General features: G+C 41.0%; 1 protein-coding gene across 2 annotated transcripts in view; it reads left to right on the forward strand.

Annotated features, from left to right (window-relative positions):
• Positions 1-10805: 10805 nt before the first annotated feature.
• Positions 10806-25901, forward strand: part of GOLPH3 (golgi phosphoprotein 3) — a 52916-nt gene continuing 37820 nt past the window's right edge. For both annotated transcript variants that reach the window (XM_057709376.1, XM_057709377.1), the window contains exon 1: positions 10806-11329. In XM_057709376.1, coding sequence (XP_057565359.1) covers positions 11105-11329 — 225 coding nt within the window. In that variant the 5' untranslated portion in view covers positions 10806-11104. The remainder of the gene's footprint in view (positions 11330-25901) is intronic.

The following is a 25901-nucleotide window of genomic DNA, read 5'->3' on the forward strand; positions in this document are numbered from 1 at the left end:
AAAACAAGAAGTACTAAGTTCATTGAACGCCTTTGGCATCTGACCTTGTCCCAGCCACACCTGCCTTCAAGAGCTACAAAGCAAGAGAGAGAAGTTCTGTGACAGCTGCTCAGACTCAGCTCTGGTCACTTCACTGACTTGAGTTTTTTTGTCCTGCCCTCACCGTTGGAGGGGTGTCTCCCCATCTCTTGAGAGCAAATTGACTTTCTTCTCTTCCCGACTGCTGCACGAACCTGCCTGTTTTTCTCAGTCAGACTGCTCCTGGCCCTGGTGTCCACAGATGACTTAAGTCTTCCTGTTTAAAATCTCCGGCCTGTAAAATGAGTGCAGGGTCAGCTTTCACTAAATTACTTATTCGGATGAGGGAAGCTGACGGAGATCAGAGATCTACTGGCAGTTAACAGCTCCTCTTGATTACTGGACTGGCTTGGTTGTTTTACCTCAAAAAGAGGGAAGTCCTTTGAATCTAAATATATACCAGACTCCACTCTAGAGCAGTCTGAGCCAGGGAAACTCTTCATCCTCTGGGTTTCAGTTACCTATTTCTCAAGAATGGGTCGCTCATCTCTGCTCCACAATGCCATCAGCTGGGACAGCTCAACTGGAGGGCAGGGTTCACTTTCAAGATGCTTCATTCATATGGCTGGCAAATCGTGCTGTTAACTGGGAGCTCAGCCAGGGGTGTGGGCCAGGGCCCTCTGTTCCTTTCTAGGTGGGCCTCTAAACAGAATGTGTAGATTTCCTCACCGTATGGTGGCTGATTCCAAGAACAATCATCCTAAGAGAACAAAGCAGATGTACGTATCTATAATCTACCCTCAGAAGTTACATAAGGTCAATTCCACCATCCCCTATTGGTTGAGGCAGTCTCAAGTTCTACTCAGGTTCAAGAGGAGGAGATACAGATTCCATCTCTTGATTGGGGGCAGATATAGGCCACCTATTGGCCACACTTGGTTTTGAGAGGGAGCATAGACAGAGTTGATGACTGGATCTGAAGTTGACTATGACAGCAGTTAAGCAATGCAAAGACAGAGAAACAAATCTTCCCAGATCTTCCCCAGTCAGATCTTCTGCAGTTTAAAATTTCCAAAACCCAGAAACACTTACCTGCAAATGCAAGAAGAAGAAGAATTAAAAAACAAAAACAAAACCTACCTAATCAGGCAACTCTTAAAAAAAAACAAAACACCCAATTGCAATGTTAAATTTAGGATTATTCATTACTTCCTAAATTTTGACTTATCTAAACCTCCCTTTCATAAGAGAAGGAAGTGGAGTTAATTACATCCCACTATCTTATTTATTAATTGAATCAAGGTAAAAGTTTCCTGGGATTTTGCGTTAAAGAAGATATACTTAAGATTATTAGGAACATTGCTAAGTCACCTATTAAGATAACTTTCTTGCATTCTTATCTCATTTTGGCGGGAAGAAATAATCCAGTTGAAGTAATCATTTCTATTTTGAATAGGTTAAATTTTGGTAAAATTAGTGTTTTGTATCTAAACGCCTGATGCTGTTTCATATGGTTAATATACTTTATTCACAAGAGCTTTCCCTATTCAGTTGATTTGGAATACTTTCTCATTTTTTGTTATTATTTTTAAAATTTTTGGCTGTGTTGGGTCTTCATTGCTACACGTGGGTTTTCTCTAGCTGCGGAGAGCAGGGGCTACTCTTCATTGCAGTGCGTGGGCTTCTCAGTCAGGTGGCACCTCTTGCTGCAGTGCACAGGCTTCAGCGGTCACAGTGCGTGGGCTCAGTAGTTGTGACTCATGGGTCCTAGAGCGCAGGCTCAGTAGTTGTGGCGCACGGGCTTAGTTGCTCTGCAGCACGTGGGATCTTCCTGGATCAGGGATTGAACCTGTGTCCCCTGCATTGGCAGGCGGATTCTTAACCGCTGTGCCACCAGGGAAGTCCCTGGAATACTTTCTGGATTTTGTTCCTGAATTGATGGGGAGGGGCTTTGGTGGGGAGAGGGTAATAGAGTAGGAACAAATCTGAAGGAGAACTGTCGTGGTAAACCTCAGGAGGGCATTGCAAAAATGTGTGTGGTGCTGAAGAGGTATTATGAGCTTCTAGAAAAGGGGCTATATAAATAATACCATAATTTTATATTTTAAAGATGGGTAGGAGATGGGAGAAGGCTATTCTCACACGGATATACTTTGGAAAAACTCCCCTGCCCTTTGGCAGGTAAAGCAGCAGGAGAAGGGGGAGCATGACAGAGGGAGAGAGTGAGCTCCACTTCAGGAAGGGACAGAGCCGAAAGCAACTTAGGAAATTCCAAGTCAGCCAGGGATGGTGGCCATGGGTGGTGGGCAGAAAGTCACTCGTTACTGACATAGAGCACTTACAGAAATGCAGCTAAATGAAGCCTGGGGGCAGTTGAACAGGGAGATGTTTGGATTGGCACCTGGGCAGAGTAAGCAGAGGTGGCTGTAAGTGAACAAATGGATTAAATTCATGTGTGGAGAAGAAAAAAGATCAACATCAGGGCTTCCGTGGTGGCGCAACGGTTAAGAATCCGCCTGCCAATGCAGGGGACACAGGTTTTGTCCTTGGCCTGGAAAGATCCCACATGCCTCAGAGCAATTAAGCCTGCATGCCACAACTACTGAGCCCGCATGCTACAACTACTGAAGCCTGTACACATAGAGCCCTGCCCCACAACAAGAGAAGCCACTGCAATAAGAAGCCTACACACTGCAATGAAGAGTAGTGCCCGCTCTCTGAAACTACAGAAAGCCCTCACGCAGCAATGGAGACCCAAGGCAGCCAATAAATAAAAGTAAATAAATAAATAAAATTATAAGAAAAAAAGATTAACACCTTTCACAGGCAAATCTATAGAGACAAAAAGTAGATTTGTGATTGTCTAGGGCCAAGGGAATAAGGTTGGGGGCAGGGAGGAATGACTGCTAGTGAATAGGCGTTCTTTTGGGTGAGGGTGATGAAAATCTTCTAAAATTGATTGTGGTGATGGCTGTACAACTCTGGGAGTATACCAAACACCATTGAATGGTATGATTCAAATAGGCAAATTGTATGTATATGCATTGTATCTCAATAGAGCTGATTTTTTTTTAACCTTTTTTTTTTTTTCTGGCTGCTGGTGGCATGCGGGACCCTAGTTCCCTGACCAGGGATGGAACCCGCACCCCCTGCAGTGGAAACACAGAGTCCTACCCACTGCACCACCAGGGAAGTCCCTAGAGCTGATGTTTTGAAAAAGTAAATCTAAAATTGAATATAAATAAAAATACAAGTATGTGTAGATTTTTAAAAATTGCTATACTGCGTAGAAAAAGCTAATACATCATCTACTTGTTGACCACTGTGTCCCTATTTTATCTCCCAAAGCATGTACTCCCTTTTGTTAATTTCATCTGTATCTTTCCAGGCTTTAACAATGCATATGTAAGCAGATATGAATAGGTATTCTTTTGTTCTTCCCTTTCATACACGGAAGGCAGCATATTGTGCAAACCTTTCTGTTCGTATTTTTCTCTATACAATGCGTGTCAGAGATCTTCCCATTTTAGCACACAGAGAGCTTCCTCATTCATTTTCACAGGACATAGTGTTCCATTATGTAGATTTTCTACTGTTTATTTAATCACTCTTCTAGTGATGAACCTTTGGATTATTTCCAGTCTTTCACTTCTACAACATTACAATAAACAACCATGTACGTGTCATTTCATATATAGTTTCCCCAGGCTTTTGCCTACCTGTTATATTGCCAGACTTGTCAATCTAATTGGTGAAATGGTATTATCACTTGTTTTGTTTCCTTCATTATTAATAAAGTCAAGCTTTTTGTCATATTTAAGAGCTAACTGGGGACTTCCCTGGTGGTCCAGTGGTTAACACACAATGCTTCCAATGCAGGGGACACGGGTTCTATTCCTGGTCAGGGAACTAGGATCCCACATGCGGCGTGGCCAAAAGATTAGAAAAAAAAAAAAAAAAAAATTCAGCCCCATGGCTGTTTTAAAAAAAAAAAGAGAGAGCCAACTGAATTTGTTTTTCCGGGAACTGTCTGTTAACGTGTTGTGCCCATTTTTTCCCATTTGCCACGTGTCTTGACTTTGTGATTTTTTTTTTTCCATTCGGAATTTTGTGATTTGTATGGAATCAAATTTATCAATGTTTTCTTTCATGATTCTGGATTTTAGGTGATGGTAAGAAAGGCGTCTCATTTCCAATGTTATAAAAGAATTCATTTAAATAGTGTTCTTCTGGAACTTCTACGGTTTATTTACTGAATGCTTGGAAGTATTTATCAAAATAAAAAGTTGACAGAAAGACAAATATGCTATGGCTTATATGTGGAATCTAACGAAAGGGTACAAATGGGCTTATTTACAAAACAGGAGCAGAGCAATGAATGTAGAAAGCAAACCTTTGGTCATCAGGGGATGAGGGGGGAGGGATAAATTGGGAGATTGGGATTGACATATACACACTACTATATATAAAGTAGATAATAAGAACCTGCTGTATAGACTAACGTGAAGACATCTGGAGATAGTAGCTTACTTAAGCAAAGATCAATTAACTACTTTAACAATAATAAACATTACACACTACTAGATCTTTAACCAGGTAAGAAATTCTCTGTGTATGAGGATGGATACTTTGTAATAGCCATCAGGTAAATCTTGAAAGGTTGTCAGGTTTGAACCTTGCACAAGTCTAGAAAGGAAAAGAGGTGGAGTCTGTTTCCCCACCTGTTGCATCTGGGCTCACCTTTGATCAGTAGAATGTGGCAGAAGTGAAATTGTACTATGACTGAGCTTTGTAGCTTCTCTTCCTCCTGGAACTCAGATGCCATGTGAAGAAGACCGGGCCAGCCTGCTGGAGACCTACAGCCAGCAGCGATTTCCACACATGTGAGTAAGGCTGTGTTAAAGCAACCAGCCCACGTCAAGCTGCAGCTTGACTCTACCCATACGCGTAACCCCACGGGACACCAGCAAAGCAGCCCAGCTGAGGCCAGCCCAATTTGCTGACCCTCGGAAAAATGAGCAGATAGTTGCTGTTTTAAGCCACTATTTGGGGGATATGGTTTGTTAAGCAGCAATAAATAACTCATATAAATGCTTTTCTGAGGAGTTATGAATCAAGAAAAAAGACAATGTAAAATACTGAAAGATAGGTTAGCTTTTGTTTATGAATTTGTTCTTTCACATACTCCATCTCCGTGCAGAAAGGATTCAAGTCGGCTGTGCTGGGTGGACCCTAAGGTGATCTCCAGCGATCCCTGTATTCTGGTGTTCTTGTGTTTATATAATCCTGTCCTCTTGAGTGTGGACTGAAACTAACGACTGTTTCTAACCAACCGAATATGGCCATAGTGATGGGATGTCGTTCCCACGACAATGTGACATTCCATAAAACTCCACTATGCTGACATTCACACTAGGGATTCTCCTGGATAAAGTAAGCCCATTCAGCAAGAAACCGTGTGCAGCCCTAGGAGCCGAGGGTGGCTTTCAGCCAACAGCCAACAAGAAACAGAAGCCCTCAGTTCTACAACCGTCAGGAAATGAGTTCTGCCAATAACCTGTGCAAACTTGGAAGCCAGTTCTTTCCCAATTGAGTCTCCAGATGAGAATGCAGCTCAGCTGACATCTTGATTGCATCCTTGTGAGTCCCAGATAGAGAATCCAGCTAAGCTGTGCCTGATGCCTGCCCCACAGAAACTGTGAGATAATAAATGTCTCCTGTTTGTTCTATAGCACAGAAAGCTAACATAGCTGCTCAGGAAGCTTCGACATTCGGTCCTTTGACAGGAAAGCAACCTTTGTTCCTAGAAGGAAAATTCGTGAGTTGTGAAAAGAGGGAGATAGTCTACAGCTGAAGCTCAGTTCTTTCTCATCACACTGTGATTTATTTAAAATCTTGGACAACAGGGCATTTATTTTCATGGTTGACTCAGGAAACCGAGGATAATTTATTCAGAGAAGGTGGGGCAGAGAACAAATTAAATTTGTATACATGTGTAAGGGGCTGTTTTCTAGGTAACAGTGAGTAAGCTATTCAATTTCCATTGAGCTGAGAAAAAGAGAGGGGTGTTTAGTCCAATAGGAGGCGAGAGGATTATACCTAAACCTGAACTAAATTCCAACAAGATTGGTTTGACCTAAAATGTCCAATCACAGTAGAGATCTTTACTAATAAGTCAGGAGATGCCTTATCTTCACATCAACAGTTTTTCATATTTGGCCTCATATAGACTAATAATTAAGGATTTAAGTTAGAAGTTTGGAAGACTTCCTGATGATTATGGTGGAAAGATACTAAACTACCTGGTAAAACCATGAAATCTTGTCTCTCTAGATTTCCAGGAAAAATGAGTAGGCAGTTGGAAAAATTTCAGAATTGTGAATTGTTTAATCTCTTGACAGCTCCTTAAACTATATAATTCTAGAATTTGTGTGACAGGCTGTTATATAAACAAATAACCAATTAGTTTTATAACTTATCTAGTAGGTGTATTTCTTTGATGTTTATGTGTTTGTTTTCTCACTATAATCATCAATGAAGGTAAACAAAAGTGCTTTGTTCTGCATTTGTTTAAAATTTTAAGTCCTAGTCCAAATTTATCGGTTAAAAAAAAAAGAGTTTATGTTTTATTATTCCAAAAGTATGTTTGTTTTTCATCACCAATGAGCAAACCTTCTTCAAAACATTTTAACTTAAAAATTAAAAAGCACCTGTTACCAAAAGCACATTTTAAAAAATGTAAATTTTTTTCCTCAATAATATAATATCTTGGAACATGTTTCTAGCCAGACCTAATTCAAAGATCCCTAATGTTTGTTAATAACAGATATATTGGAATATAATCTACATACCACACAATTCACCCTTTTAAAGTGTATAATTCAACGGTTTTTAGTATCTTCACAGAATTGTGCAACTGTCACCACAACTATTTTTAGAACATTCTCATCACCCCAAAGAGAGACTTTGGACCCATTTCACAGTCACTCCCCATGCCCCTCCAGCCTCCCCAGCCCTGGACAATCAATAATCCACTCTCTGTTTCTATAGATTTGCTTATTTTAGACATTTCATACAAATAGAACTGCACAATATGTGATCGTTTGTGACTGGCTCCTCCAGTTAGCATAATGTCTTCAAAGTCTATGTTGTAACATGTGTCGGTACTTCATTCCCTTTTGTTGCATGCTTCATATTACACGATGTAGATATACCACATTTTATTTGTCCGTTCATCAGTTGATGTGTATTTGGGTTGTTTCCACTTTTTCATTATGATGAATAATGGTACTCTGAATATTTATGTACAGGGTTTTATGTAAAATATCTTTTTCATTTATTTTGGGCATATAAGTAGACAAGGAATTTCTAGGTCATATGGTAACTCTGTATTAAAACCTATGCCAAATGGTATTCCAAAATGGTGCACTATTTTTTACCTTCTAACAAGTATTATTTCTCCACATCATAATACTTAATATCTGTCTTTTTATTATAGCCATTCTAGTGGGTGTGAAGTGGTATCTCATTGTGGCTTTGATTTGCTCTTCCCTGATGATATTGAGCATCTTTTCATTTGCTTATTGGCTATTCTTGTATCGTCTTTGGAAAAATGTCTGTTTATATACTTTGCCTATTTCAAATTGGATTATTTGTGTTTTTATTAGTGAGTTGTAAGAGTTCTTTATATATTCTAGCTAGAAGTCCTTGATGGTGTCCCTTGAAGCATATTTTCTTGATGGTGTTCTTTTAACAATGTTCAATTTATCATTTTTGTTTTATCATTTGGGTTTTTGGTTGTATCTAAGAAACCATTGCTCAGTCCAAGATCATGAAGATTTATGCCAATTTTCATCTAAACATTTTATATTTTTAGCTATACATTTAGATCTTGATCCATGTTAATTTTTATATATGGTATAAGGTCGGGATTCAGCTTCATTTTTTTTGGTATGTGGATAAACGATTGTTTCTGTACCATTTGTTTTGAAAAGACTATTCTTTCTCCATTGAATTGTCTTGACACCCTTGTTGAAAATCAACTGACCACAAATGTGGGTGTATTTCTAGTAACTTTTTGTGTGTATGTGTGGTCTTATTTTTTTCAATTTTTGTTTTATATTGGAGTATAGTTGATATACAATGTTGTGTGTACTTGTGGTCTTAAAGTCTATTTTGTCTGATATTAGTAGAGTCACTCTAGCTTGATTATGGTTGCTGTTTGCATGGTATATATTTTACCACCCTTTATTTTTTTCAACCTACTTGAATCAATGACATAACAAATTACTACAAGTTCAGTGGCTTAAAACAATACACATTTGTTATTTCAGAGTTTCCATTGGTCAGGAGTTTGGCATAGCTTAACTGGATTCTTTGCTGAGAGTCTCACAAGGTTGTGATCAAAGAGTTGGCTGGGCTATGTTCTCATCTAGAGCTTGGAGTCCTCTTCCAAGCTCATTCATGTTGTTGGCATAATTCTGTTGCTGTAGTTCTAAAACTGAGACCATCCACTCTTAGGAGGTTACTGCTCTCATTGGCAGTTCACAACACGGCTGTTTTCTTCTTCAAGAGAGTGTCTTGAGAGCCATGAAGAGAATGTCTCAGCTGACTCAAGTCTCTCTAATTAGGGAAGGGATGGATCACTTTCAAGGGAAAGTGATTATGCCACCAAGATTATGCAGGCCCACTCAGGATAATCTCTCTTTTGATTAACTCAAAGTGAATTTATTAAGGACCTTAATTACATCTGCAACATCCCCTCCCTTTTGCCATATTCCAGTAGTTAGAAGTAAGTCACAAAATCTGCTCACACTCAAGGAGAGCAGATTACACGAAAGTGTAGATACTAGGGCAGCAAGAATTATGAGGGCCATGTTAGAATTATGCCTGTGACAGATGGGGACATGGGGAGGAGCACAAAATTCTCTACGTATGTTCAGTAGTAGAGGTTCAGAATCTTTCATGAGGTTGCAATTAAGATGTTAACTAAAGGTTTGACTGGGGCTGGGATCCACTTCCAAGATGGCTCACTCACATGGCTGTTGGGCAGGAGGCCTCAGTTCCTTCCCAACTAGACCTCTCCATAAGGCTCATGATTGGCAGCTGGCTTCCCACGGAGTGAACAATCTCAGAGAGAGCAAAGGATAGCAAGGAAGAAGCTGCAAAGACTTTTATGTTCTAGTCTAAGAAGTCACACACAGTCCTGCCTGCCACATTCAATTCATTTGAAGAGAGTCACTAAGTCTGGCCCACACTCAAGAAGAAGTGGAATGAGGCCTCATCTAACTTGCTGACATATTTAAAAATCACCAGGGGGAGTGGGGAACAGCTGGGTGAACAGGGTCAGGGCTAGAAGGAAGATTTTCACTATAGCTATCTTTATATTCTTTAAATTATGTATTTGACTATATTAATCAAATAATTATATTTCTTTTAAAAAGAAACATTTTCAGCTATTTGGGAAAGAACCGGGAGAGAAATAAAAGACACAAACTGAGTTGAATAGGACGTAAATGAGAGAAATTGGTTGAAGTGAAACTGACCTTTGCCCAAAAAGACAGCAGGGAGGGAGGGTCTACTTTGTGCTCACCCTGCCGCCTTCTCCCCACCCCAGGAGATTTAGCTTCTCAATTTCCAGGGCACCGGGTGGTGGTGATGGTGTAAGGCCAGTATGCGTTCTGGATAATAGGTTTGTAGACGAGGAAGAACTCTGTAGCCAAAATGTTCCATGTGTCGGTTTTACCGTGGGCGTGTATCAGTTATTACAGCTTAAGTCCTGTTACATTCCTCCTATCTAAATCATTCTGTGGCCACAGCCTGGGGTCACTATTGACTTTAAATAATATTGGATGGCATACAATGCCATTTCTGGATAATGTTTTACTTATAAGCTCCACTCTTCTGGCCCTCCACCCCCCCCCCCCCGCCCCCCGCCTCAGGTTTGACATCTATTACTTAACATACCTTGCACAAACTGTCGCACGCCAAGAGGATTTAACCGAGTAATTAAACTGAAAGAGATTTAATGTGTGCAAAGACGTGGCAAGAAACCCAACAGGTTGATTGTCTCTATAAAAGGTTCGTTAAGGTCAACTGTACTGACGTGTGCAGTACTAACTGTACTCACTGCGCCCTGGTCGGGAGGGAGGAACAAAGTTTGGCAAACAAAACTGTTCAACTTGTTCTAACCTCTCTTTTCATACAGTAATACACCCAGAAAAACCAAAAGCCCGCTTTCAGCCCATCTCCGTGCAGTCGCTCCTTCTGAAGGGTCTGGGAGTGGGGGCAGGGAGCGCGCCCTCTCCCCGCCCCATCCGCAGTGAGCAAAGCCCTTCCAGCGCCTCGTGGGGACCCCGGATTCCAAGCCGGGTCCCTGCAGCCCCGGCCGAGGCTTAACTCCGAGGACGGTGGCGTCTGGGGCGCTGAGGGCACAGCTCCAGACGGAGCCGGGTGCACCCTCGCGAGGCCAAGGCTGCCCGATTCGCTGGGGCCTTGCCAGTCTCTGGCTGCAGCCCAGGTTCCTTGGGGGACTCAGGGGAAGGCGGGCGGAGGAAGGACACGTCACCGGAGGGGGCGGCGGACCTGGCGGCGAAAGGACCCCACGGAAAGGCCGACGGCCGGGGAGGGGGTGGTCCTCCGCGGGCCCTCGCCCCCGCTCTCGCGCCGGCCCCCGGGTCCCCGTCCGCGCTTCCGGCGCCCTCCCGGTCCGCCCCGCGCCGGCCGTGCCACATCCTCCAGTGACGTCAGCCGGCGCCGCCATATTGGAAAGGCGCCGCCGCCGCCGCCGCCGCCGCCGCCGTCGCCGTCGCCTCCGCCTCGGACTGCGGCTTCCTCGGGGCCGCGGCCGCAGGAAGGAAGGAAGGAAGGAAGGACAGAACCCCTCACCCGCGCCGCCGACGCCCGGCCCGCCCGCTTCGCCCCGGCCGGTCTCCCCATGACTGCACCCGGCCCCGCTGCCGACAGACGTCGCCCCAGCGCCCGGGTCTAACACGGAAGCGCGGGTCGGGGGCCGCGGAGGGAGGAGCAGGGAGATCCGGCGGGTCCCGCGTCCCTCTCGGCCCGGCGCGGCGCCTCGGCCGGAGCCATGACCTCGCTGACCCAGCGCAGCTCGGGGCTGGTGCAGCGGCGCACCGAGGCCTCCCGCAACGCCGCCGACAAGGAGCGGGCGGCGGGCGGCGGCGGCGGCAACGGCGAGGACGACGCGCAGGGCCGCCGCGACGAGCAGGACGACGACGACAAGGGCGACTCCAAGGAAACGCGGCTGACCCTGATGGAGGAGGTGCTCCTGCTGGGCCTCAAGGACCGAGAGGTGCGGTCGCGGCGGGCAGGGGAGGGGGCGGCGGGTGCGGGGCCCGGGCGCCGGCTCCACGCGTCTGCCCTCTGAGCTCCCGAGCTCCGCGTCCGGGAGCGACCAGCTGGCCCGGTGCTTCCAGATCCTCCCCGCACGGATTGCTTGGATTTCCCTTCCTCCTTCCACAGTCACTCCTTTCGTTTTGACTCTCTGGCCGTCGTGTGCGTCCTTGCTTTTTTTCCCGCGTGTTTAATCCCGGTAGACCCCAGGGTGCACTTCCCACCTGGAGACTGCAGGTTAGAGTGAAACAGCTGGAACCACCAGCGCCAGGTTTCAGGACCTGGGAGGGGTCCATTGATCTGCTTTCTGGGTGATTTAAAAAAAAAATTTAAGGTGCACTGTTTGGAATTTTGAAAAAATTTGGTGAAATGGTAATGGAGGCAAAAGTTGTTTTACTGATAAAGTTAAAAATCCAACAAAATTCTCATGAAACGTGGGAACTGACTTTCTAGGTAAACTTGCTTTGGGTGAGAGATTATTTTTAGTGTCACTTCTACATTTTATCCGTTTAGTATTCTCAGAAAGTCTTGCAGTCTCAAGGAGGGGCTTTTTCATGGGGTGTGCTTGAAATGCTAGGTTTGTGATTTGATGAAAGGCCTCAACGTTTCGATAGATACTTGTGTTCTGACTTTGAAACGGTTATTTTTCACCTCAGTACCTTGTGAGACTGTTCACACGTAGAGAAGTTGAGAAAAATGCTACAGTGGACACCGCCTAGGTTCTATAATTAACATTTTGCTGTATTTGCTTTATCATGTATCTGTCTCCAAAAATGATTATTTTTAGAGACCTGCCGAGGGTCAGACAGATGAATGGATATTGTATAAATCGTGTATGGTAAGAGGTCCCAGAAGCTTGTTTTACCTCCCTATGGAAACCACAGATGGCACATTTTGAGAGGCACATACAGAAATATATAAGGTGTTTTTTTTTAATTAAAATTTTCCCAATTCACAGAGGTGGGCAAAAATAAATTAATTCTTATTAAAACAACTTAGTCTTATTTCACCAAAACTTATCAGATATAGGTGAGTTTTATATGGATTGTTTGTGGACTCCTGATATTAAGTAACCTAATGAATTAAAGTTTACCTTGATGGAAGCGTCTAGAGTATTTGCATTATCTGGGTTTCCAATTTGCTCAGGTTTTTCTGATAATCACTTGAAAAAAGTTGAGGGCCCTCTGGCTATGAAAGCGGCCCAGTATCTGCTTTTTTTAATTACTGAGTTATGATGAAAGCAGGCTATATGTGAAATTTCTTTTTGTTCTTTGGAAAAACAAACTAGATGTTTGGTGTCCTAGAAGTGTGATTTTAGAAAGTATTCTTGGAAAAAAAAAAAAAGCTTTTTTTAGGCTTCACAATTTAGAATCTTGTTAATAAACATTTTTCTTTGAGTCTTCATCTTTTTCCTTTGGGACAAAAGTAACTTTGTAGAAAATTCCAAAAAAAAAAAAAGCAAAATGAAGAAAATATTTTGTTTTCTTCACATCTATATTCCTGAGTGAACATTTTGGTTTATAGTTTTTGAGACTCTTCTGTGTGGATACATTCTGTGTGTAAAACTAAAAGGCTAAAACTAAAACTATCTTTTGGACTTCTGAGTCACCCTAAATGAGAAATTATGGTGAAAAAGTACCTTTTTGTTTTTTTAAGCATGTGTTTCTCTAAATGTTTAAGCTGAAGCATATTAACATGCTTTTTTTCTGTGATTGGTTTTCATGAAGATAATCTAAAGAATTTAGTTGTTGAAGCTTAATGGTACTTACAAAACCCAGACAATTTAAAGTTCTTTGGTGGCAGGTAATTGAAACCATCTGTTTTATTTGTGTCAGGAGTCACTATAGTTTGCCATGTCATGGCCAAGGTCCAGAGACTAGCTAATTCTGAGCATTTCAACAACCACATAGGGAAACTTTTTTTCCCTTTTTCAGGCAAGTCCATGGAGTTGAAGTGGTGGTGGGTGGGGTTGGGATTTTGCATTGCTTTAGACTTAGGTTTTAGGGATTAACCTGTATATTTTTCCCTGTCCTCACATCTTTACAGAATAACTAGCCCTGGCAACTCATCCATTCATATCTTTCTCCTTAGGAGATTTCCACCGAGCCTGGCCCGCCTCCCCCCATGTTTTCAACTTGTATCACTCTTTTTAGGGGCCAGGAATTACTCTCTACTCCAGGAGGGACTGAGCCACCCCCAGGGAGGAAGGGAAAATGGGGGTGGGGCCACCTATCCTACCCAACCCTGTTTCTCTATAGCATAGGGATTCTCAGTGGCGGGATTACCATCCTTACCTTTCCTGCTGGTTGCATCTGTACAGGGAGCTGAGGTGTTTATGCTTATTAATACTAGGTTTTAATTTACTAAATATTAACAAATTCTAAACTTTAGCTATAGTATACAGCTTAATAAATTCATTGTTTTAACTTCCTATTATTTTACCTTAGTATCCATCTTTGTCATAACTGGGTACTCTTAAGATATTTAAAAGCTAAATTCAAAGGTTAGGTTTGTCATTAATGATGGATACGTTTTATGTATATGTGAGCTAACCGTATTTGAAATCAAAACAAGAAAAATTTTAAAGAAATTGTGAGAGGTGAAATTAGTTTGACTTTTTAAAAATGCTAAGACTTATGGCTTGTTAAAAATACTTTTTGGTGAGTAATAAACCTATGGAAAAGTGCACGTGTGAAGAATTTTCACAAACTGAACACACCTGTTGAACCAGCACCTAAATCAAGAAACAGAACATGACCAGCTCTCCAGAAGCCCCACTTGATTTCCTTTCCAGTCACTGATCCTCAAGGGTCACCCCTCGCTTGACTTTAGAATTCATCATAGAATAATTTTGCACTTTAATTTGTGTCTTTTGTAAAGCAAGATTTGTGAGCTTCATATTGTGTGAGGTTGTCATTTGTTCATTCTCATTGTGTTATCAACTTACACTTTTAACACATTTAAAACCTACAATATTAAAAAAGTAATTTATCTGCTGTCCTGAATCTAGTATTCTCCCCCTTACCCCTTTACTGAACAGAAGGCTCAGCTTGCCTGCCAGTAAGCAGATGCTCTGGCTTCAGATTACCTATTAGGGATAACTCTAAAGTTATGGTGAGTTTCATTTCAGATTTCTTACCAATGATTTTCCTTTCTGTCTTTTATTAAAACACAAATGCCCAGGCCCCTCTGGGGATTCTGATGCTCAGTCTGGGCAGAGGACATAGGTATTGAAGTAAATCTTCAGAGGCCACAGGAAGGATAGGTTTAAACTTGAATTCAACTTCCAAATAATTAGCAAGAGTTCTGCAGTCTTCCCTGTATTTGAGAGGAAGGGACAGCAAACAAGCTAGCTATTTTTTTTTCTCCCAGATGTTTGATTTTTCTGTAGATGCCGCCAATAGTCAGTGTTTTCAGAATGCCGCATTGAGAATTATGTGAAATAACTGGTGTCATTTACTTTTTTTTTAAAGATTTATTTTATTATTTATTTATTTTGGCTGTGTTGGGTCTTCATTGCTGGGCACGGGCTTTCTCTAGTTGTGGTGAGTGGGGGCTACCCTTGTGGTGTGTGGGCTTCTCATTGGGGTGGCTTCTCTTGTTGTGGAGCATGGACTGTAGGCACGTGAGCTTCAGTAGTTGTGGCACGTGGGCTCAGTAGTTGTATCTCTCAGCTCTAGAGTGCAGGCTCGGTAGTTGTGGCACACGGGCTTAGTTACTCCGAGGCATGTGGGATCTTCCTGGCACAGGGATTGAACCTGTGTCCCCTGCATTGACAGGCGGATTCTTAACCACTGCACCACCAGGGAAGCCCTGGTGTCATTTACTTTTTTTTTTTAAATTTTTTTTTTTTTTTTTTTTTTGGCACACGGGCTTAGTTGCTCCGTGGCATGTGGGATCTTCCTGGAGCTGGGATCGAACCCGTGACCTCTGCATTGTCAGGCGGATTCTTAACCACTGCGCCACCTAGGAAGCCCTCATTTACTTTTAAATATCTTCATTCATGGCAAATCTTAGTGCTTTAAAGTTGGATTTGATTGTTTTAAACAGCCGGGTATAATTTAGAGTGTGCATGTGGAATGGCAGAGTGGAAAGAGGTGTTGCAGTTCTAGTCTGAGGTGTATCCTTTGTTTTACATGTTATTTGAACTCTCTGAGCTGCAGAGCTCTCTAAGGTGGAGAGAGACAGAGACCTCTCCTATGGTTCTGATTGGACTGTTGTGGACATTTATTGTTTTACTCTCTACCTTGTCCTCTCCAGGTTTTGTCTTGCTTTCAGGGGTTCCCCATTGTATGTATCCCTGGGATGTCCAATTGAAGCACTTACCCCTTCGCTCTTGTGGTGCAGTCAGGCCTAGACTTGTCCAACCAGATGTTTTCTCCTGGGCTTTGAATCTTGAGAGCAGAACAGGCTGGGGTTTTTTGGAGACCTATCAGAGGAGTGTCAGTGTGTGGGACTCTTCTCTGACTTGGTTCTTTTAGGTTCTTTCTCCCTAGCCCTTTGGTGCTTGTCTTTTCCATCCCAATTTTCCAGGCAGCTTCCAGTTTTGTAAGCTTTAAGAACCTTCCAGTAAAGTCCCTTTATAAAGATAGCCAGAATCAGTTATTAATGTTTTTAATGCTTACAGATAAGAACCTTAATGTGATAATTTAACTTTGTATCTTGAAAAATAAGTAGGTGCTTGAGCTGGATAATACACACTTAGGGTAAAATAGTTAAGTATAACCAAAACAATGGAACTGACTTTTGTGTGTGTGTGTGTATGTGTGTGTGTTTAATTCATTTTTAAAGTGGAGATTGATTGATTGATTGATTGGCTGTGTTGGGTCTTTGTTGCTGCATGCATGCTCTCTCTAGTTGCAGCGAGCAGGGGCTACCCCTGTTGCAGTGCTCGGGCTTCTCATTGTGGCAGCTTCTCCTGTTGTATAGCATGGGCTCTGGGCGCGCTGGCTTTAGTAGTTGTGGCATGAGGGCTCTAGAGCGCAGGCTCAGTATGGAACATGGGTTTAGTTACTCCGCGGCATGTGGGATCTTCCCAGACCAGGGCTCGAACCTGTATCCCCTGCATTGGCAGGCGGATTCTTTTTTTTTAAGTGGAAGTTTGTACATTTTAAAAAATAAATTTATTTACTTATTTATTGGCTGTGTTGGGTCTTAGTTGCTGCACACGGGCTTTCTCTAGTTGCGGCCAAGCGGGAGCTACTCTTTATTGTGATGCATGGGCTCCTCATTGTGGTGGCTTCTATTGTTGCAGAACACAAGCTCTAGGCTTGTGGGCTTCAGTAGTTGTGGTACACAGGCTCAGTAGTTGTGGTTCCTGGGCTTAGTTGCTCTGAGGCATGTGGGATCTTCCTGGAGCAGGGCTCGAACCCGTGTTTCCTGCATTGGCAGGCAGATTCTTAACCACTGCGCCACCAGGGAAGTCCCTCTGCTGTTTTTATTATTTCTTAACCCTCTTGTGCTTTGCTGGAGTTAGTGAACATTCCATTCAAATACAATTATTTGTCTATGCTTGCTTACCTTTGTGTGTATCTTGAACCTACAGGCTGTTTTATTTTTTAGTAATCTCTGGCATGCTGTACTGGGAAATCTGGAAACCTGAAGTACCATTTCTTATGCTTAGGCCAAGCCCAGAGTCTTCCTTGAACAATTCTTATAAGGTACTGCTGATTCTCCAGAGACATCAGAAGCCTCCAAACCTCCAAAATGATAAATAACTCTTAACAGTAAATAAAATAGCCTGTGTAAAGCGCCTAGCATAGTTGGTGCACAATAAGTATTAGGTTTCATCATGTCTTGGCTCTAAGTCTGAAAGCTTTAAAAAGGTCCTTGACCTCTTCTAACTCCTCTGGTCAGCAGTTCTTCCCACCTTTGGTTGTTCCCACCTTCTGTTTTTGATGCCCCTTCTCCCCTTTTTTTTAGGGGGAAGGGTCTTTCCTGCCTGAGTTCAAGGCCAGGATCTTGGGAAGGTCTTAGGGCTGGGTCCCCTTGAGAAGGCATTGACCCACAACTCTTTATTTTTAAATTTATCTTTATTGAAACATTTTCCCCATTCCTCCCTATCTTTTAATTTGCTTTTCATTTCTTCTTCACCGTAGGTCCTTTGGCTACCAAAGCACCTTCCCTGCGGAGATTGAGAGTGGGGAAGGATATGAATAAGAGTTTCCAGAATTGCACCAAATTATAAAATTGTACTTTATGCAAGGTTTTATTAAATGGGACTAGGAATAAAATAAAGTAACAAGAAAAGCCCTAGTCTTCGCAAGTTCATAGTTTAATAGTGGGGAGACAAGGCATTTGAGAATTAAAGCAACAGTGTAAAGTAGTACTATCCTAAGTGCCAGTTGGGTATTGATAGAACACGGTGCGTTTTCAGTTCAGAGGAAGTAGTGAATTAGGCTGAGGCTGTCCCGAAGAGCTCAGAGGCAGAGAGGAGTTGGGCTGGGCACTGCACGATTTACAGAAGAAGGGGCATTTCAGTTTAGAAAAGTAGGGGGAGTTAGGGCGTGGAACAGAACCTCCCGGGGAATTCTGTTCACGCAGTACTTTGAAGCTGACTGGAAATTGGTTTCGGGACTAACTTCCACTTGATTGTCACAAGTAGTCTTTTAAGGTGGTGTCTATGAAATTTTAAATTAAAATTAAAAAAATTATTTTAACATACATTTTAGTGATTTTCAAAAATATTTGATATGTTTAAAAAATTGTTTTTAAGTTTTGAACTGATAGTATTTTGTCTGTTCAACCATCCGTCTCTCACTTGTCCTCAAATAGTTGAGGATCTTTTATGCTCTGGGCTAGTGCTGCTCTAGAAACATTAAAATGGTTCCCTTCTATGGTCTCCATAGTCTTAATTGTGACTGATAGGACTAAAAGAATAAAAGGAAAGCTGTAAGTTTTTAATTTTTAACTTTTGCTATGGTAAAATATACATAACATTTACTGTTTCAGCCATTTTAAAGTGTACAACTCAGTGGTGCTGAGGACATTCACATTGTTGTGAATGTTGCAGCCATCATCACTGTCTGCTTCCAAACTGCAAGTCTTACCCATTAAATGCTAACTCCTTTCTCCCTCCCCCTAGCCTCTGGTAACCATCATTCCATTCTGTTTTCTATCTCTGTGAATTTTACTCTTCTAGGTACCGCATACAAGTGGAAGTCTACATCTGACCTTTTGTGTCTTTTTTACTTAGCATAAATGTTTTCAGGGTTCATTCATGTTGTAGCATGTATCAGAATTTCATTCTTTTTTAAGGCTGAATAATATTCCATTATATATATATATATATATATATATATATATATATATATACATATATATATATATATACACACACTACATTTTGTTTATCCATTCAGCTGTTGATGGACATTTTGGTTGTTTCTGCATTTTAGCTATTGTGAATAAGGCTGCTTGGAACATTGTTGTGCAAATACCTGTTTAAGTCTCTGCTTCAATTTTTTTTTTTTTAAAGAACTTTTATTGCAATACAGTTGACATACAATAATGTGCATATATTTAAAGTGTACAGTTTGATACTTTTTTTCTTATTAGTGTATATGTGGCAATTCCAGTCTCCCAGTTCATCCCCCCCCAACCCTCCCTGTTTTCCCCACTTGGTGTCCATATGTTTGTTCTCTACATCTGTGTCTCTATTTCTGCCTTGCAAACCGGTGGATGTGTACCATTTTTCTAGATTCTGCATATATATATGTTAATATACGATACTTGTTTTTCTCTCTTTGACTCATTTCACTCTGTATGACAGTCTCTAGGTCCATCCATGTCTCTACAAATGTCCCAATTTTGTTCCTTTTTATGGCTGAGTATATTCCATTGTATATATGTACCACATCTTTTTTATCCATTCATCTGTTGATGGACGTTTAGGTTGCTTCCATGTCCTGGTTATTGTAAATAGTGCTGCAGTGAACATTGGGGTGCATGTCCCTTTTTGAATTATGGTGTTCTCTGGGTATATCCCCAGGAGTGGGATTGCTGGGTCATATGGTAACTCTGTTTTTAGTTTTTCAAGGAAGCTCCATACTGTTCTCCATAGTGGCTGTATCAGTTTACATTCCCACCAACAGTGCAAGAGTGTTCCCTTTTCTCCACACCCTCTCCAGCATTTATTGTTTGTAGATTTTCTGAAGATGCCCATTCTAACTGGTGTGTCTGCTTCAGTTCTTTTGGAGATATAACTAGAAGTGGGATTGCTGGATCCCATGATAATTCTGTGTTAAAGTTTTTTGTGGAACTACCATACTGTTTTCCACAGCAGCCACACCATTTTAATTCCCAGCAGCAATGTACAAGGATTGCAGTTTCTCCACATCCTGGCCATTACCTGCTACTTTCTGGTTTTTTGGATTTTGTTTTGTTTTGTGTTTTGATAATAACCATTCTTACAGGTGTGAAATGGTATCTCGTAGTTTTGATTTGCATTTCTCTAATGATTTCTCTTGTTTTGTATTTCTCTAAAGATGTTGAACATCTTTTCATGTGCTTATTGGCCATTTATATACTTTGGAGAAATGTCTATTCAAGTCCTTTGCCCTTTTTTAATCAGATTTTTATTGTTGTTGAGTTTTAGAAGTTCTTTATATATTTGAAATGTTAATCTCTTATCAGATGCAGGCATACCTCATCTTGTTTTATTGCACTTCACTTTATTAAGCACTTCACAGATACTGCTTTTTTTTTTTTTTAAACATATTGAAGGTTTGTGGCAACCTTGTGTTGTCAGATGATTATAGTGTAGACATAATTTTATACACACAGAAAATTTGTGTGACTTGCTTTGTTGTGATATTTGCGTTATTGCAGTAGTCTGGAACTGAACCCACAATAATCTGTGAGGTATGCCTTTATGTGATTTGCAAATATTTTCTCCCACTCAGTGGGTTCCCTTTTCACTCTTTTGATAGTATCCTTTAATGATGAAGTCTACTTTATTTTTTCTTTTTTTGCCTATGCTTTTGGTGTTATATTCAATAATCATTACCAAATTCAGTGTCATGAAGCGTTTATTTTTCTTTTTTTTAAAACCCTGACTTTTTAAAAATTATCTATTTATCTACCTATCTATCTATCTACCTATGTATCTATCTTATTGGCTGTGTTGGATCTTCATTGCTGCATGTGGGCTTTCCATAGTTGTGGAGTGTGGAGAGTGAAGGCTACTCTTCATTGCAGTGCGCAGGCTTCTCATTGTGGTGGCTTCTCTTGTTGCGGAGCACAGGCTCTAGGCGCACGGGCTTCACTAGTTGTGGCATGTGGGCTCAACAGTAGTGGCTCGAGGGCTCTAGAGCACAGGCTCAGTAGTTGTGGCGCACAGGCTTAATTGCTTTGAGGCATTGTGGGATCTTCCTGGACCAGGGCTTGAACCTGTGTCCCCTGCATTGGCAGGCAGATCTTAACAACTGCGCCAACAGGGAAGCCCCATGAAGCTTTTCTGTTGTATGCTTCTATGAGTTTTATAGTTTTAACTCTTAATCTGAGGTCTTTGATCGATTATGGGTTAGTTTTTGTGTAGGATGTAAGGTAAGGGTCCAAATTTATTCTTTTAAATGTGGATATCCAGTTTTCTCAGCACCGTTTGCTGAGAATACTGTTCTTTGTCTATTGAATGGCCTTGGCCTCCTTGTCAAAAATCATATGATCATACATGTGAGGGTTTATTTCTGGGCTCTTTATTCCATTGGTCTAACGTCTGTCTTTATGCCAGTACCACATTGTTTTGATTATTGGAGCTTTGTAATAAGCTTTGAAATCAGGAAGTGTGAATCCTTTAACTTTGCTCAAGCTGTAAATTTTTGAAAACAAAACTAGATATTAAAAAATGATCCAGTAGTATTGACATTTATACACTACCAAATGTAAAATAAATAGCTAGTGGGAAGCAACTGCATAACACAGGGAGATCAACTCAATAATTGGTGATGACCTGGAGGGGTGGGATAGGGAGAGTGGGAGGGAGGGGATGTGGTGATATATGTGTACATACAGCTGATTAACTTTGTTGTACAGCAGAAACTGGCACAACAGTGTAAAGCTATTATACTCCAATAAAGATTGAAAGAAAAAAATTAAAAAATTTTCCATCTTAAACAGAGGCCTTGAAAAGAGCTCAGAGGTCTCATTCAGACAGTCCTTTGAAGTCTGTTCACTCTCTTGTCTTTTTTTGTCTGTGTGCAGATTGGTACTGGGTTGTAAGTGCCTTTAGGAAATTTAAAAAGGAGAGGTCTAGTAACTATTTATATGTAACCTTGATACTTCAGTAGGCAGTTGCAAATTTGATTTTCAGGAGTGATCTTTGGATGGGAAATGGAGATTTGGGAGTTGCATCTTGGCTCTAAGATGTTCCGCACTCCTTGTCAGAGTCTGTACACCTATAGCCACAGAGTTGCTAGGTCAGACTGTAGTCTTCTCTCTTTCACCATCCACATCTGCTAGGTAACTGTCTACATTCTCTGAATTAATTCTTTGAGTTTGTCTTCTCTCCATTCTCAGGGCCACTGCCTTAGTTCAGATCCTCATAATTCTCTGCAGTAACTATTTAAAATCTTCACCACTCCATTAAAGTCTCCGGTTTTACTCTTTCCTTGTTCTAAAATCTACAAATAAAAGCTTCCCTCCCCTGTCTTCCCCTATCTGCCTTTATCTGCAGCTCTTCTTTTCAGTTGCACGGTAAGTGGCCTTCTCTTAAGGCCAGTCCCCTTCTCTCACCCCAGTATACTGTCTGCTGCTTTGGGGTTCTTGCTCTTTCAACTCTAGTGTCTGCTTTTCCTGCATCCATCCATCTCCTCCAGTAACCTGGAATCATTGGTACCTTAGGACCTTTAAACATAAGTTGAAAATATTGGAGGCATTTGTAGGTTTTAAAGATGTAAACTGGATTTTTAGAAAGACATTTCTTTTAAGTGAAGAAAGGATTGGTAGATGGAAAAGTAACACACTACCATTTCAAGCTTTGTCATGGCTTTACTTTCCTCGTGCCTTTGTGGGTACGTTCTGATTATAAACTTTGTTATTAGAGACTCTACCTTCAATAGAATTGGTATTGAAACTGTAGGGTTTGTGTTTTTTTTATATGATTTCTTTCACTGTTTGCTGGGGGAAGTGACTCTTCTCTTAGCTCCAGATTTCTTTGATCACATTTTGGCGGATGCCTTTGCCTGGTCTGTGGAACAATGGCAGCCTTTTTCTATTCCTCTGCAATTCAGGGGAAATTTAAAAAAAATCATCTTAATAGATGGTAAGAAAGGAGAAGTCCTTTGAAGAGAAGAGTTCCTCATGTGGGCTCTTGTCTATTTCATAAGCAAGGGAAACGTGACCATCATCAGTGATAGAGTGGGTAGGAGTGCTCAGTGCTGTGGGGACTGGGGCAGGTGAAGGAGACCTGAAGGTGGGGGTGTCCCTGAAGAGGAATGTTGGAAATGGAAGGGAACACTTCAGGGAGATAAATTTTAAGCAGAATTTTGAATGAGATGTGGCATGTGACTTGATAGGAAACTAGCATTCTAGACAGGATATATTATGACAGGATATGTATGTGAAAATAACTAGATGGGAAAGTTATGCTTGTAAAAATGATATTTTACACAGATGAAGAAGAAAATCTCAGTTGTCTAATAATGAGAAATAAGATGTGAGGGGGATTGTGTGTGGAATAGGGAAAATTAAAAGTCATTAGTATCTTAGGACCTTTAAACATAAGTTGAAAATGATATTGGAGACAGTTGTAGGTTTTAAAGATGTAAACTGGATTTTTAGAAAGACATTGCTTTTAAGCAAAGAAAGGATTGGTAGGTGGAAAAGTTGGAGGCAGGAAGATTTGTAGTGGGCTTGAAGTTACTAGAATTTATGAAATTTGGTGCCTGGGTCTTGGATGAAGAGGGAACGAGACTGATCAGAAAGATAATTATGATAGAATTATTTGGATTTAATTACCATTAAAGCTTAGAGAAAAGATGATTGGTTTGAGTTTAAAGAACTAATAGGTAGTAATAGTCTTAATTATTTTCTTATACCAGTCTGTGCTCATTGTTGAAAAAGGTTTAGAAAATATAAATTACAAAAGAGAAAAATAAAATCCATAATTCAACTTTTATTCCTTCAACAAACATTTATGGAGTGACTACAGTGTAGTAGGCACTGTACTACGGAAGACAGATACTTATATAAACGCATATAGATAGGTGCATATATGTGTAAATTATGCATTGTGATTGTTACGATGAAGGAGAATCAGAAGATGCTGTAGGAGAATGGGTGTTGCGGGGAGGGCACAGGGAAGAACTTTGCAAGGAAGTGATTTAGGCTGAGACCCTAAATATCACTTGGAGAGCTGTCAAATCCAGTGAAGACAGACTAGTCTGTTTCAAGGCTCTGAGGTGATAAAGAGCTTGGTTTGGTTTGAGGAACTGAGAAATGGTTCAAGGCAGGAGTGGAGCAATGGGGAGAAAGACCTGAGATGGTCAAGTGTCAGAACATAGAGGCCTTATAAATCAGGTTAAGGAGTTTGTGTGTTATACTCAATGCAGTTGGGAAACCACTGAAGGATTTGGGGAGTGGTGTACCCAATCTTTATTTAAAAAGTTCTGTGTGGAGAATGGATTGAACAAAGGCAAGCAGTGGAAGTTGGGTAGTAATATTTTGGTATTATGTTATTCTTCTTGCATTCTTTTATTTTTTAAATTCTTTAAAAAAATTTTTTTTAAACTTTTTTTAAAACATTTTATTTATTTATTTATTTTTTGGCTGTGTTGGGTCTATTTCTGTGCACAGGCTTTCTCTAGTTGTGGAGAGCAGGGGCTACTCTTCGTTGTGATGCACAGGCTTCTCATTGCGGTGGCTTCTCTTGTTGCAGAGCACCGGCTGTAGGTGTGTGGGCTTCACTAGTTGTGGCTCACAGGCTCTAGAACGCAGGCTCAGTAGTTGTGGCACACAGGCTTAGTTGCTCCGTGGCCCAGGGAGCGAACCCTTGTCCCTGCATTGACAGGCAAGTTCTTAACCACTGTGCCACCAGGGAACTCCCTCTTGTCCTGTTTTAAATGAGTTTACCTATGTTTATTTTTCTACTAAACAAAAAAATCTCATTCCCGTACTGTTTTGTAAACCCTTTTCTCTTAATGATACATAGTGACCACCTTCCCGTGTTAGTAAATATGGATTTTTCCAATGAAAAATAAAATACTCCATTATTAGCCATGACTGCATGATAGAACATATTATTTGATGTACCATAATTAATAGGGGTGTATTATAAATATGGTCATGTGATGGGCTCTCATCCTTTATTTCTCTCTTAATGGCCTGGAAATCACATTATTACTTTTTTAGGTCTTCATGTTTGTATTAGCAGATTCTTCTGTATAGGGTCTCCCTTTCTCAGCTTGGCAGCCATTTCTTACCCATCTCTTGATGCCTAGCTGATGCTCTTTTTGTCTTATTCTAATCCCTGAGGCACCGTTCGTTGCTCTCATATCCCTTTTCCTTATTGTTGTGTACACTTAGCACAATGCTACACTAGAATGCTGTAGTTGTTTACACATGTGTGTTAGTCTGCTGGGGTTGCCGTAACAAAATACCAGCAAAATTGTTTTAAACAATAGAAATTCCTTTCCTCCCAACAGTCCTGGAGGCTGGTTGCTTGCATGGTTGGATTCTGGTGAGGTTCCTCTTGCTGTGTCTTCACATGGGAGAGAGCAAAATCTCTGGTATCTTTTCCTATAAGAGCACTAATCTCATCATGGTGCCCCAGCCTCATGATCTCATTTCAGCCTGATTATTTCCCAGAGGCTCGTTTGCAAATATGTCATATGAGAGTTAGGGCTTCAACCTATGAATTTGAGAGGGGGGATCCTATGTCTGTTCATAGCATGTTTTTGGTAGGAAGAAATGAAGGAATATTTTATTCACATCAGTATTATGATATTTATCACACTGAATTATGATTGTTTTTTTCTTTCCATTTTGTGCCTTGTATCTTGGTCCTCTCTCTCGCCTCTGCTTAGCAGTGTCTTGTACTCAATAGGTGTTTATTGAATTTAAATTATATTTTTCATATTTCAAGAATTTGAAAATTATTTTTTTGCTTTTTGTACTTTTAAACTTTATGTAACTTTGTGCCTTTGCCTACCAAATGGGATTTTTTTTTTTTGCTAGAGGATCATGCAGAGACCAACATCTAATAAATAAATTGTGTTATGGTGACTTGATAGAAAACTTAAATGCTTTTATTATTCTACGTGCTTTCCAAAATGTACTCAGCTTAAAATACTGACAATGTAACGTAGTGGTGAAAGTACTGTTTCTAGAGTCACAGCACTGTGGCGTGAGGTATAACTGCTAAAGTGTGAACTTGGTTATACTTCCTGATTTATCTAAACTTCAGATTCTTCTAATGTAAAGTGATAATACGTCACTGGATTATTGTGAGACGAGGTGATAATTTACATATGTGAAAACAGCTTTGCAAACTGAAATATTATTGTACTGTCTTTACTAACTAAAACCTTCAAGTT

Source organism: Hippopotamus amphibius, chromosome 15, assembly GCF_030028045.1.
Source record: "Hippopotamus amphibius kiboko isolate mHipAmp2 chromosome 15, mHipAmp2.hap2, whole genome shotgun sequence".
NCBI classification, from domain to species: domain Eukaryota; kingdom Metazoa; phylum Chordata; class Mammalia; order Artiodactyla; family Hippopotamidae; genus Hippopotamus; species Hippopotamus amphibius.